Raw genomic sequence first — 14,978 nt, forward strand, 5'->3', positions numbered from 1 at the left:
GCACTAGTGTCACAGGAACAAAAGTTGAAGCTGCTGTTATGTTTGATCAGATATCTATGCTGGGGTACGAAGTGTAGACAACCTCCTAGATGGTGTACCCCGGGCAACGCTGTAACATGGCACAGCGGCGAAAAGTCTACACATCCACGGCGGCCGGACGCGACAATGCCTCCCGGCCCACACAGAGGCAAATAGAGCAGAGTCTTAGCATGAAGAAGCTGAACGTATGCCAGTTCAACATAGAAGGCTACACGAGGACCAAGGGAGAAATCCTCGAAAAGATCTTAACGAGAGAACGAGTAAGTGTCGTACTCCTACAAGAGACCCACCTCACAGATGAAACCATCAATCGACTCAAAATACCAGGATTTACAGCTGTGAGCTACACTGGACACGACAAACATGGCATAGCCACCCTAGTGAAGAACGAACTCCTAATGAATTTGGACACCAAAGTGGTACCAGCAGAGCATGCGATAGGCATAAAACTGGGAGAGATGACACTGTATAACGTCTACAAACCTCCATCACAGAAATGGCCCACAGGTATCCTACCCGAGGCTAACCACCCAGCAGTTTACGCTGGCGATTTTAACTCTCAGCACACCAGATGGGGATACCCGAGATCCACAGCTGAAGGGACTGGACTAAGTGACTGGGCAGACAACCGGGACCTACACCTCCTTTTCGACCCCAAGGACACAGCGACCTTCAAATCAAAGGCGTGGGGCACAACGTCAACACCTGACCTGACCTTCGTCACACGTGGAGCAACAGGTACACCCGTGCGAGCTATAAGAAGGGTCCTCGAGGCGTTCCCCCGAAGCCAGCACAATCCAGTAATAGTGGAGATCGGACTATCAATCCCAGTCATAAAAAGCCTCCCAATCCCCCGGTGGAACCTGAGGAAAGCTGACTGGAATAAATACCGATCCTATGTTGAGAAAACGATAAACCGCATACCACCAAAACCCGATAACTACAAAAGATTCGTAAACTTAGTACAAAAAGCGGCCCTAAATGCAATTCCACGAGGATCGAGAAAGGAGTACACCCCCTGCTGGACGAAAGAGTGTGAAACACTACTGGAGGAATATGAGAAGACCGGGGACGAGGAGACTGCAGACCAACTGGTCAACGCCATGAATGAGGATCGTAGGAGTAGATGGAAGGAGGCGATGGAGAATCTAGATTTTACCCACTCCAGCAGGAAGAGCTGGGGCCTGCTGAGGAAATTAGGCGGTGCCACAGCGCCTAACAGGCCGACTCTTGGAACCAGCGCATCTGAGATTGCAGCTGTCCTGAAACAGACCTCCAAAATCCAGCTAAAAACAGCCGAAAAGAGAGAAATTTCCCAAGAGCTAAGCAGTTTATTGCTTAATAACCCAACCAACATGGGCATTGTAAAAGAAGTGGAGACAGAAGAGATATCCCAGGCCTTGAAGCTAATGAAGACAGGAAAAGCAGCCGGACCTGACAACATCCTACCAGAATTCTTAAAGGAATTGGGAACCTTAGGAAGAAGGTGGCTGGCCAAACTTTGTACGGAATGCATAAGCACGGGGGTTGTGCCGAAGGAATGGAAAGAAGCAAAAGTCATCGCAGTGCTGAAACCCGGAAAGACTGGAGATAATCCTAGGAATTACAGACCAATATCCCTGCTATGTACCTCCTATAAATTATTCGAGAGAATATTGCTGACTAGATTAACTCCACACATCGAAGCCAACCTCCCAACATACCAAGCGGGTTTCCGAGCAGGTAGAAACTGCTGCGATCAAGTGCTGTCCCTCACAACCTATATTGAGAAAGGCTTCCAGAACAAGATGAAAACTGGCCTGGTCCTCATAGACCTCACATCAGCTTACGACACAGTATGGATTGAAGGGTTACTGCTTAAGCTAACTAGAATCATAAATTGCAAGCAGACTTACAAACTACTCAAGAACATACTAACGAACAGGAAAATCAAGGTCTCACTCCATGGCACGAACAGTAAGAGCATGGTTCTGAATAATGGTCTGCCACAGGGTTCAGCACTAGCACCCGCTCTCTTCAATCTATACATAGCTGACTTGCCAGAAACTAAATCACGCAAATTTGCATATGCAGATGACCTGGCCATCGCATATCAGAGTAAAAACTACAACGATCTCGACGAAACACTGAATGCAGACCTTGAAGTCCTGAACACCTATTACTCCAAGTGGCACCTACTTCCCAACCCCAACAAAACAACCAGCACTATAATGCACCTCAACAACAGAGAGACACAGAAAATTACAGATCTTTTCGAATGGCCAAAGCATAAGACATGAGAATAAGCCTAAATATTTGGGAGTGAAACTAGACCGGACCCTAACGTACAGCTCACACCTCGAAGACACAAAGCAAAAACTAAAATCCCGCAATGCTATCCTTTCAAAACTGGCTGGAACAACATGGGGATGTGGAGCGAGCACTTTGAGAACTTCAGCACTAGCCCTTGTCTACAGTGTAGCTGAATACTGTTCACCAGTCTGGAGGAGAAGTGCACATGTATCTAAAGTGGATGTCCAGCTGAGGGAGACAATGCGAATAATCTCGGGAACACTCAGGGCCACCCCCTGTGCATGGCTTCCTGTACTAGCGAACATAGAGCCTCCAGAAATCAGGCGATCACAGCTAGCCCTAAAAACCTACAGGAAAATTATAGACAACCCGGACCTCCCTATCCACCAAGATCTGACACCGACAAACAGGCTTAAATCCAGATCACCCTTTTGGAAAATCGGTGAAGAACTACAAGCCTTTGAGCCGAGAACGGCCTGGAACGAAGTATGGTCGGCAAGTGAATTTAAGAACAAAAATTTAGTACACGATCCGAACAAGAAGATTGATGGCTTCAACCTACCAAGAAGAGTGTGGACAGCTCTAAACCGGGTCAGAACGAGTGTTGGGAGATGTAAACACCTGATGAACAAGTGGGGCCTGGCAGACAGCGCTGTATGTGAGTGCGGAGAAATACAGACAATGGACCATCTACTCGTGTGCAAAGTGCATGGCTATGGTGGTGAACTCATGGACATACATAGACTCAGTGACTCAGCCATAGAGTGGCTCAAAAACATATCTAATATAGTGTAGAATTATATTGTTTTCTTTTTTAGTATATAGTGATAAGAATATTGTAAATTATGCCTCTGTGATGCCGAACGAGTAAATAAAAAGATATCTATGCTATGCTTGGTAAAGAACAGTCCATCTAATGGTAATAACTGTCTGACTTACAACCACATTTCATGAATACAAAGCTGTATGAGGGGTAACAAATTGTAACTGATGGTACAATATATTTACACACTAGAAGATGTGCTCGTTTTATTATTCAGTAGTTGGCTGAAGAAACAGACAAGCACCTGTCATTTCCAGCACAGCCTGCAAAGGAGACGAAGTCCACCATCAGAAAATGAAAAGGTTTATCAGAATGACAAAAATCGAAAGATTTGAGTTTGGCATTTAAAAGGTATTGTAAGTTGAAATTCAATGTTAATACCAGTTTACACCAGGCATTGTTAGACCCCAATACCTTTTCAAGTCCACTTATCTCTATTTACACATCCATTTCAACTAGTGTAGATCGCATAAGATGATTTTAGTGCTTCTTTGGTTACTTACCTTTCAGGAGAACCTGCCATCAGTGGAAAGCTAATTCACTTTTTTAAGCTAAACGTACAACTGAAATTCAATACATCACGTGTACATATTAACGGGTCAGGCAGAAAACTATCGTTACACTTACGACAACAGTGCAGCAACGAACGTTGTTGGTTCACTCTCTCCTGTTGTCCCAGTGTCAATAAAACCCTTGCATATTGGTCTGAAAATAAAGATAAACATACAGTCATAAATATACTTTTTTCAAAAAATATTTGTAACAGAAGAATACCATAGAAGACCCTTTTGAATATAGTTTTGAAGCTGGTAGCAAATAACAATATTATTTCAATACTGGCAATATTAGTTTCAAAATCTGTTAAGAAAGTAAATTAGATCAAGATAAAATTAATTCCATGCACTTTAAAACATAATCATACAACATACAATAAGAGAAAAGTTCTAATATGGAATTCACTGTAACAATAAATGCAGTCATACGAAATGAGTACTGCTCACTGAATCTAAAAGCACCTTCAATGAATGTAGGTAACATCATGGAAACTTGTTCAAATCCAGTGAAGGCCAAGACACTTAGTATTTAACATAGATGATTATCGGTTACATAATATTCTGAAAATAATTCTGTCTTAAATAGTCTGATACCTCCCCACTCATTTTTGCCTCTTTACATACTTCATCTGAGGAATCACTAGTGGTGGCAGTGATGAATTGATGATAATGAAAGATAAGAGGATTTAATAATCAAGAGAATTTGATATAACCTGTATGTTCAGTACAACTATTTACTGCAAACTCCAAGATTACATACACTGTTCAATTATAGTTACTAGTCAGTAAAACACTGGCATTAGCAGCATGTGAGCACATGAATGGCCACCGATGTTCAAGCCATCTCAAAAATATTCAGAAACAGTATGTCATGGCCCATCGAGCATAGGCCGGTGTGAGGTGGAGCGTACACCATTAAGTTAAGTAGTGGTTTTGACTTTGTACATATGTACTGTTTGTGTTTTCCTTTTCTTTTTTCATTTATAAATGTACAGCTATGGTGTTCTTTTAATCATTGACAAAGGTCTTCTTAGGCACTTGTGGGTTTTATTGTTGTTCTGAAGAAGGTGTAGTTATCTACACCGAAACCTGGGTTAACACTTAACACTAGGTGCTTTTTTCGCAACTGAGGCGGGTTTTTAGTTTTTTAGTACATTCCATTATCCTCGCTTTGCTTTTGTTGATGTTCATCTTATGTCCTCCTTTCAAGACACTGTCCATTCCATTCAGCTGCACTTCCAGGTCCTTTGCTGTTTTTATTTCTTCTCCATGGATTTTAATTCCTACACCAAATTTTTCTTTTGTTTCCTTTACTGCTTGCTCAATATACAGATTGAATAACATCGGGGAGAGGCTACAACCCTGTCTCACTCCCTTCCCAACCACTGCTTCCCTTTCATACCCCTCGACTTATTACTGCCATCTGGTTTCTGTACAAATTGTAAATAGCCTTTCGCTCCTTGTATTTTACCCCTGCCACCTTCAGAATTTGAAATAGAGTATTCCAGTCAACATTGTCAAAAGCTTTCTCTAAGTCTACAAATGCTAGAAACGTAGGTTTTCATTTCCTTAATCTATTTTCTATGATAAGTTGTAGGGTCAGTATTGCCTCACGTGTTCCAACATTTCTACAGAATCCAAACTGATCTTCCCCGAGGTCGGCTTCTACCAGTTTTTCCATTCGTCTGTAAAGAATTCGCGGTAGTATTTTGCAGCCGTGGCTTATTAAACTGATAGTTCGGTAATTTTCACATCTGTCAACACCTGCTTTCTTTGAGATTGGAATTATTATATTTTTCTTGAAGTCTGAGGGTATTTCGCCTGTCTCATACATCTTGCTCGCCAGATGGTAGAGTTTTGTAAGGACTGGCTCTCCCAAGGCTGTCAGTAGTTCTAATGGAATGTTGTCTACTCCCGCGGCCTTGTTTCGACTTAGGTCTTTCAGTGCTCTGTCAAACTCTTCACGCAGTATCATATCTCGCATTTCATCTTCATCTACATCCTCTTCCACTTCCATAATATTGTCCTCAAGTACGTCGCCTTTGTATAGACCCTCTATATACTCCTTCCACCTTTCTGCTTTCCCTTCTTTGCTTAGAACTGGGTTTCCATCAAAGCTCTTGATATTCATGCAAGTGGTTCTCCTTTCTCCAAAGGTCTCTTTAATTTTCCTGTAGGCAGTATCTATCTTACCCCTAGTGAGATACACCTCTACATCCTTACATTTGTCCTCTAGCCATCCCTGCATGGCCGTTTTGCACTGCCTGTCGATATCATTTTTGAGACATTTGTATTCCTTTTTGCCTGCTTCATTTACTGCATTTTTATATTTTCTCCTTTCATCAATTAAATTCAATATTTCTTCTGTTACCCAAGGGTTTCTACTAGCCCTCGTCTTTTTACCTATTTGATCCTCTGCTGCCTTCACTATTTCATCCCTCAAAGCTACCCATTCTTCTTCTGCAGTATTTCTTTCCCCCATTCCCGTCAATTGTTCCCTTATGCTCTCCCTGAAACTCTGTACAACCTCTGGTTCTTTAAGTTTATCTAGGTCCCAACTCCTTAAATTCCCACCTTTTTGCAGTTTCTTTAGTTTTAATCTACAGGTCATAACCAATAGATTGTGGTCAGAGTTCACATCTGCCCCTGGAAATGTCTTACAATTTAAAACCTGGTTCCTAAATCTCTGTCTTACCATTATATAATCTATCTGATACCTTTTAGTATCTCCAGAGTTCTTCCATGTATACAACCTTCTTTCATGATTCTTAAACCAAGTGTTAGCTATGATTAAGTTACACTCTGCGCAAAATTCTACCAGGCGGCTTCCTCTTTCATTTCTTAGCCCCAATCCATATTCACCTACTGTATTTCCTTCTCTGCCTTTTCCTACTCTTGAATTCCAGTCACCCATGACTATTAAATTTTCGTCTCCCTTCACTACCTGAATAATTTCTTTTATCTCATCAGACATTTCATCAATTTCTTCGTCATCTGCAGAGCTAATTGGCATATAAACTTGTACTACTGTAGTAGGTGTGGGCTTCGTGTATCTTGGTCACAATAACGCATTCACTATGCTGTTTGTAGTAGCTCTCTCGTACTCCTATTTTTTATTCATTATTAAACCTACTCCTGCATTACCCCTATTTGATTTTGTATTTATAACCCTGTATCACCTGACCAAAAGTCTTGTTCCTCCTGCCACCGAACTTCACTAATTCCCACTATATCTAACTTTAACCTATCCATTTCCCTTTTTAAATTTTCTAACCTACCTGCCCAATTAAGGGATCTGACATTCCACGCTCCGATCTGTAGAATGCCAGTTTTCTTTCTCCTGATAACAACGTCCTCTTGAGTAGTCCCCGCCCGGAGATCCGAATGGGGTACTATTTTACCTCCGGAATATTTTACCCAAGAGGACGCCATCATCATTTAATCATACAGTAAAGCTGCATGCCCTCGGGAAAAATTTCCCCTTGCTTTCAGCCGTTCGCAGTACCAGAACAGCAAGGCCATTTTGGTTAGTGTTACAAGGCCAGATCAGTCAATCATCCAGACTGTTGCCCCTGCAACTACTGAAAAGGCTGCTGCCCCTCTTCAGGAACCACACGTTTGTCTGGCCTCTCAACAGATACCCCTCCGTTGTGGTTGCACCTACGGTACGGCTATCTGTATCGTTGAGGCACGCAAGCCTCCCCACCAACGGCAAGGTCCATGGTTCATGGGGGGGTTCATTGGAATAGAGATACATATTACAGATAGTAAACTCCAGAGACATCTCCAAAGGCATACTGAGCCGCATGTGTCTGCTGTAGACCGAGTCCAGAATGTACATGTAAACACAAACTGACACCCTTTCACAGTCAGTGCAATTCTCAAAATAGTCCCAATAACCGCAGAGGGTAGGGGTCCACATATCTGGGAAACATGTTCCCACAAAAGATGTTGGGGCTCACCCAAGTGGCAGAAAAAAACCACAGACGTTCCACTGAAGGCTCATACGATCAAAAGCATCCTGTGGGGTCATGATGGGATCATGGAGGCAGGTTATGCCTCAGGGCCACTTGTTGTCACTGATTGTGAAGATACATCATCAATATGCTTGTGTTTCAAATCATACTGCATAGGTGGGGGGGGGGGGGGGGGGGGGGGTCGGCCATAGGGTCCACTAGGAACACTTTCTGAGATACAGAGGCAGAACATGGATCTGGCAGCACAGGGGCAGGTCACCAGAATCTCTCTCTTTTTAAGGACTACTTCCTGTCCTTACAGAATTTAGATGTCTATGAGGACTTGTCTGACCCAGATTCTGGGTAAGGGGTGCCAGAGGAGGGCTTTGCTTCTCCAGCTGGGGTTTGGGAACTGATGTCCCCACTGGATTTTAGTCAATGCTCTGTAAGGAAAGCAGTAGGAAGAGAACCCCCAAACCACTAGGAGAGCAGATGAAGTCAACTGGCCCCGAGGACCAGATGTAGAAGACACGCAGGGCAATGGCACAGTCACGAAAGATGACGACGTCATCGTAGCAGAAGCATATGTCATCATCAAATGTGTACAATGGGTAGGCAACTACATTTCTTCTTGGCCTTGTAAGGTGTCTCTTACGCGAGGAAGACATTTTTACCAGTTTTATTAAATTATTGTCTCTTATTGATGTACTCAACATAGTTAGGAAGTGCGGTAGTCCGTAGCCGGCCATGAGTCAGAGAGCATTTCCCACACTGGCCGGCTAGGTGACGATACGACAATATGTCACACATAGTGGGGTGGGGCTCGGCGCTGGACTGTAGCAACAACCGTCAGCCTGGGAAATATACGTGACGGGTAGTACCGCCATCTTGGTGCCAAAGTCACCGATTTTGTTTATTTATATTTAATAATTAAAGTCATTTATGACAACATGAATACTAGGAGGAGCCTCTGGATGTTTAAAACTATTCATCATAATTTTTTCTCGTTAAAATTCACACCCATTCATTAACAAATGCATATCTTAGTAAGTATGAACTTGATTGGAAATCCACAAACTGTGACGAAACTAGTAAGAGATACGGACTGTGCACCACAGTCGGCAGTCTGCGTTAAGAGCTCTTCCTGTCTTGTTCGATGGTAGCCATGCTCTCGGTTACCAGTAGTTTGTGACAGTGTTTCATTATTGATCTAATAGGAATAAAAGTGATATTACGGCATTCTGAATGTTAATTTCGAGTAAATAGATACCCCAATGTTGATCAACAGCAATTTCAGATAATTAGCTTCCACCGACAGAGACATCCAGCGCCAATGAAGAACCTGCACGGGACAACATTTACAAGAGCTGCACCGTGCACAGTTAGGGGGAAATCTGACGACACGACCCACCAAGGCGGATCAAGGAAGATCCGACTTACACTCACAAATTCTGGGTGGAAATGCTGACCAGTTATACTGAACGTCACATATACCACCCTCTACGGACTCGCAGTTAAGTTGAGTAATAACAGTACCAGGTTTAGAAGTGAGGGGATCTTGCAGCCTCTTGATATGAGAGGCAGTCAACTGGTCTTTTATTCATGGAGTTTCATTTCTCATTTGAAAATGGTGCAGTCTGGTGAACAAGAGGAATGGTGCTAACTGCAGCTGATGTATTGACACAGATGGGGGGGGGGGGGGGGGAGAGGGGCACAAGGAGTGTTCATATGCAAATGACTGCCACAATCCCTACAGACAGGGCTGCTGTTACAACACAGACATGTGTCTAAATTGCATCATTTGTAGCACTGCATGGGAGGAGGAATATATGGCTTGATATTGCAGCAATGCACCATCACTCTTCTAGTGAACAATGAACACAGTACACAAACTGTTGTATGCACATTATTGTGTTTCTGGTGCCAGTCATTCAATGAGGCCTTCATCAGTCTGTGTTGTGACCTTAAAGTAAACACTTATTTGTCACTATGCATTCCGTCTTCCATGTCTTTTGTTTTGTTTTGGGCATGTATTTTAAGTTACTGTGCAGTATATGTCTTCCAAGAGGAATGTGTTGTATTATCATTGACAGACAAAATAAAGGTCATTGAACAATAAAACCATCTGCATTTTCAAGCCACATCAATTCAAATAAAATTCATGAGCTTTTGATGGCCATCTCCACCATTGTTGTCAGGAGTAAAAACCACTGACTCCACACCTGGCACTGTTTCCCGCTTATACAGGATGACTGCTGCATCTGGCACCAAGACAGAAGAAGGGAGTTCGTCAAGAAAAGCGATGAAAACAGCAGAAAACAAAGAGCTTGAAGTGGCTGTATTCAAGTGGTTTTTGCAGCAGTGACCACTGAAAAAACCTTTTTTTAGGGCTGACTGCAAAAAAGCTGTTTGCAAAAAAAGCAAAACTTTTGGCTGCGAATATTGATGATTTGCCTTTATCTAAAGCAAGTAGTGGCTGGCTATGGAATTTCAAGACAAGGCACAGTACTCACGAATTGGATTTAAATGAAGCAGAACTATCAGCAGACCCATTAGCAGCTGAAAATTTTATTGAAAAATTCAAAACTGAAGCATAATCTTATGACTTTGAATTTTTATACAATGCAGATGAGACGAGCCCATTTGGAAGGCTTTGCCTGAAAAAATTTAGCTTCTGAAAGGGAAACTCTTGCTCCCAGGCGTAAGGTTAGTAAGGAATGTGTTACCATGCTGAACCACACTAATTCTAAGGAAACCACAAATAACCATTCTGTTGATAGGAAACTTGAAAAATCTTGGGCTTTCAAAAATATTAAAAAACTTTCCATCTTTTTAAGGATCAACCAAAGGCCTCCACAAGTTTTGTTTTGTTTTGTTTTGTGAATAGTATGATTCAATTTTCATACCTGAATTTTAAAAAATACCGAAAGGTCCTAGGGAAAAAAGGGAGTAGTGTGATGTTAATTCTGGACAATGCACCCATCATAGAAAGCCTTCGTGATAGAGAAGATGAACATTTCAAAACACTCTTCCTGCTGCCAAACTGAATGAGATTGCTGCAGTCAATGTACCAATCATTCATCAACAATAAGATGCGATATTACAGAACACAACTGTTGAGGAAGCTTTTAATAGAAGATGGAAATGAAGAAGACAATGTGGCTCATCATCAAAATTGAATTTAAAAGGCTGCTCTTACACAGTGGTGGAAGCAAGGAATTTGGTTAAGACAACCACATTAAAAAGGCCTTGGAATATACTGAAAGGCATTTCAACCAAAGATGAGGTATAGAAAGACAAAAATGAGAAGAAGAAGCACGAAAAGGAAGAGGAAGAAAGAGAAGCAGTAGAGGATGAAATATCACTTGAGAACATAAGAAAGATCCAGAATGAGATTTTCACTCTGCAGCGGAGTGTGTGCTGATATGAAACTTACTGGCAAATTAAAACTGCGTACCGGACCGAAACTCGAACTCGGGACCTTTGCCTTTCGTGGGCAAGTGCTCTACCAACTGAGCTACCCAAGCACAACTCACGCCCTGTCCTCACAGCTTTACTTCTGCCAGTACCTCGTCTCCTACCTTCCAAACTTTACAGAAGCTCCTTTCTTTCAGGTGTGCTAGTTCTGCAAGGTTCGCAGGAGAGCTTCTGTAAAGTTTGGAAGGTAGGAGACGAGGTACTGGCGGAAGTAAAGCTGTAGGGACAGGGTGAGAGTTGTGCTTGGGTAGCTCAGTTGGTAGAGCACTTGACCCGTGAAAGGCAAAGGTCCCGAGTTCGAGTCTCAGTCCGGCACGCAGTTTTAATCTGCCAGGAAGTTTCATAAGGAAGATCCTTTTGAAAATTTCTGGACATTCCGATTGCAGTGCAGAAGATACTGGTGAATGGCTTGCTTGTGATTCTTTGGACCCTGGATTCCAAATTCTCAGTGAGGGCGAAATCAAAGTGTGAGAGAAAAGACTGATGGCCAGGAGAGTAATACTGTTACTGCACTAATGTGGGACCATCAGCAGGTGAAGTTTTGCTTGTCTTGAGACTGTGCTAACACAGATGAAGCGGCAGCCTGAGTATGACCATATACAACTGCTCAGTCAAGGGGATGCAAAGACTTGGTTGCTTGAAAATAATTGGTTGGTTGGTTTGGGGGATTAAAGGGACCAGACTGCGACGGTCATCGGTCCCTTTTTCCAAAACTTAAAAACTACCACACAGAGTAAAAAACGGATAATAGAGACAACAGACAACACAGGACAAGAAAAACTCAGACAAAGAACAGACAGAACAAATTAAAATCACACGGAGTGTGGCGGTGGTTGGCCGACCATAGAATAAAAAAGGGAAAGCCAACCACCGAGAACACATTAAAAACTCAGTTTAAAACCATAGGCCAAAGGCCAGAATCAACACAAAACAATAAAATAAAACATAAACACTCATATTAAAAGATAAAAAACCCCTGCCCGAATAAAACGTAAAACTAAGCCAGCCATAGCAGGGTCATCAGTTAAAAGGGCAGGGAGCGTATCAGGCAGCGCAAATGTCTGCCTGAGCACAGCTAAAAGCGGACAAGTTAATAAAATGTGCACCACCGTCAAAACCGCCCCGCAGCGACAGAGAGGCGGGTCCTCACGACGCAATAAATAACTGTGTGTCAGTCGGGTGTGGCCAATGCGGAGCCGACAAAGAACAACTGAATCTCTGCGAGTGGCTCGCATGGATGACTGCCACACACACGTCGTCGCCTTGAGAGAACGGAGTTTGTTTGGCATGGGCAGATTGCGCCATTCAGTGTCCCAAAGCGAGAGAACTTCGCTGCGTAAGACTGCCCGCAAATCAGTCTCCGGGAGGCCAATGTCCAGGATGGGTTCACTGGTGGCCTGTTTGGCCAGGTGGTCAACATGTTCATTGCCCGGGATACCGACATGACCGGGGGTCCACACAAAGACCACAGAGAGGCCGCAACGGGCAAGAGTATGCAGGGACTCATGGATAGCCATCACCAGATAAGAACGAGGGAAACAGTGGTCGAGAGCTCGTAAACCGCTCAGGGAATTGCTACAGATGACGAAGGACTCACCTGAGCAGGAGCGGATGTACTCTAGGGCACGAAAGATGGCGACCAGCTCAGCAGTAAAAACGCCGCAGCCAGCTGGCAATGAATGATGTTCATAGTGGTCCCCTAGAGTCAGAGCATAACCGACACGACCAGCAACCATCGAGCCGTCAGTGTAAACAACGCCAGAGCCCTGATACGTGGCCAGGATGGAATAAAAGCGGCGGCGGAAGGCCTCTGGAGGGACTGAGTCCTTCGGGCCCTGTGCCACGTCGAGCCGAAGGCAAGGGCGAGGAACACACTGTGGGGGTGTACGCAAAGTGGCCCGGAAAGGAGGTGGAACAGTGAAAACCCTAAGCCCAGAGAGAAGCTCTTTGACGCGGACCACGATCGTACAACCTGACCGGGGCCGACATTCTGGCAGATGGACGACCGATTGCGGGACAAGGAGATGATAATTTGGATGCCCGGGCAAGCTAAAAACATGGGCAGCATAAGCAGCCAGAAATTGTTGGCGTCGTAACCGCAGTGGAGGGACACCTGCCTCCACAAGTATGCTGTCCACACGGCTGGTCCGGAAGGCACCAGTGGCAAGGCGTATCCTGCTGTGGAGGATTTGGTCCAGCACCCGCAACACAGATGGGAATGCTGAGCCATAAGCCAGGCTCCCATAATCCAGACGAGACTGGATTAACGCCTGGTAGAGTCGTAACAGGGTAGATCGGTCGGCGCCCCAGTGGGTGTGGCTCAAGCATCTCAGAGCATTTAGATGCCGCCAACACGCCTGTTTAAGCTGCCGAATAAGAGGCAGCCAAGTCAATCGGGCATCAAAAACTACACCCAAAAAACCTGTGGGTCTCCACCACAGCAAGAAGTTCACTGTCAAGAGAAAGCCGCAGCTCAGGATGGACCGTTCGGCGCCGGCAGAAATGCATAACGCGGGTCTTGGCAGCCGAAAACTGAAAACCAAGCGCTACAGCCCAAGACTGCACCTTGCGGATTGCGCCCTGTAGCTGACGTTCAACAGCTGCAATGCCAATAGAGCTGTAGTAAAGGCAGAAGTCGTCAGCATACAGGGAAGCGGAGACAGAATTTCCCACGGCTGCAGCGAGCCCGTTAATGGCTATTACAAACAGGCAGACACTTAAAACAGAACCCTGTGGCACACCGTTCTCCTGGACGTGGGAGGAACTATATGAGGCCGCGGAAGTGTAGAAAGGATGTGATGACGCCATGTCATATCATACGCCTTCCGCATGTCGAAAAAGACAGCGACCAGGTGCTGTCGGCGGGCAAAGGCAGTACGGATGGCCGACTCCAGGCTCACCAGATTGTCGGTGGCGGAGCGGCCTTTATGGAACCCATCCTGAGACGGAGCCAGAAGGCCCCGAGACTCCAGTACCCAATTCAAGCGCCGGCTCACCATCCGTTCAAGCAACTTGCAAAGAATGTTGGTGAGGCTAATGGGACGGTAGCTGTCCACCTCCAAAGGGTTCTTGTCCGGTTTCAGAATGGGGATAACAATACTTCACCGCCATTGCGACGGAAACTCACCCTCGACCCAAATACGGTTGTAAAGGTCGAGGAGCCGTCGCTGGCAGTCCACTGAAAGGTGTTTCAGCATCTGACAGTGGATGCCATCTGGCCCAGGAGCGGTATCAGGGCAAGCGGCTAGGGCACCGCGAAATTCCCACTCACTGAATGGAACATTGTAAGATTCTGGATGGCTGGTGTGAAACGAAAGGCTCCGATGTTCCATCCGCTCTTTAATGGAGCGGAAGGCCAGGGGGTAATTCGCAGAAGCGGAACTCATAGCAAAATGCTCTGCCAAGCAATTTGCAATGACGCTGGAGTCAGTACAAACTGCTCCATTCAGTTAGAGCGCAGCGACGCTGACAGGGGTCCGATAGCCATAGACGCGTCGAATCTTGGCCCAGACCTGCGATGGAGTGACATGGAGGCCAATGGTGGATACATACCGCTCCCAGCACTCCTGCTTGCCTTGGCGGATAAGGAGGTGGGCTCGCGCACGCAGCCGTTTGAAGGCGATAAGGTGGTCTATGGATGGATGTCGCTTGTGACGCTGTAGCGCCCACCGGCGATCTTTAATCGCTTCAGCGATCTGAGGCGACCACCAAGGCACAGTACGCCACCGAGGGGACCCAGAAGAACGGCGAATGGCAGATTCGGCGGCAGTAACGATGCCGGTGGTGACCGATTGAACCACCGTATCAATGTCATCATTAGAGAAAGGCTCAATAGCG

The 14,978-nt window shown here is 44.9% G+C and overlaps 1 protein-coding gene across 2 annotated transcripts in view; it reads right to left on the reverse strand.

The window, feature by feature from the left end:
• Positions 1–14,978, reverse strand: part of LOC126253207 (sugar transporter SWEET1-like) — a 189,944-nt gene that overhangs the window by 126,429 nt on the left and 48,537 nt on the right. For both annotated transcript variants that reach the window (XM_049954384.1, XM_049954385.1), the window contains exon 2: positions 3,782–3,859. In XM_049954384.1, coding sequence (XP_049810341.1) covers positions 3,782–3,859 — 78 coding nt within the window. The remainder of the gene's footprint in view (positions 1–3,781; positions 3,860–14,978) is intronic.

The sequence above is a fragment of the Schistocerca nitens genome, chromosome 4 (assembly GCF_023898315.1).
Source record: "Schistocerca nitens isolate TAMUIC-IGC-003100 chromosome 4, iqSchNite1.1, whole genome shotgun sequence".
Lineage (NCBI taxonomy): Eukaryota > Metazoa > Arthropoda > Insecta > Orthoptera > Acrididae > Schistocerca > Schistocerca nitens.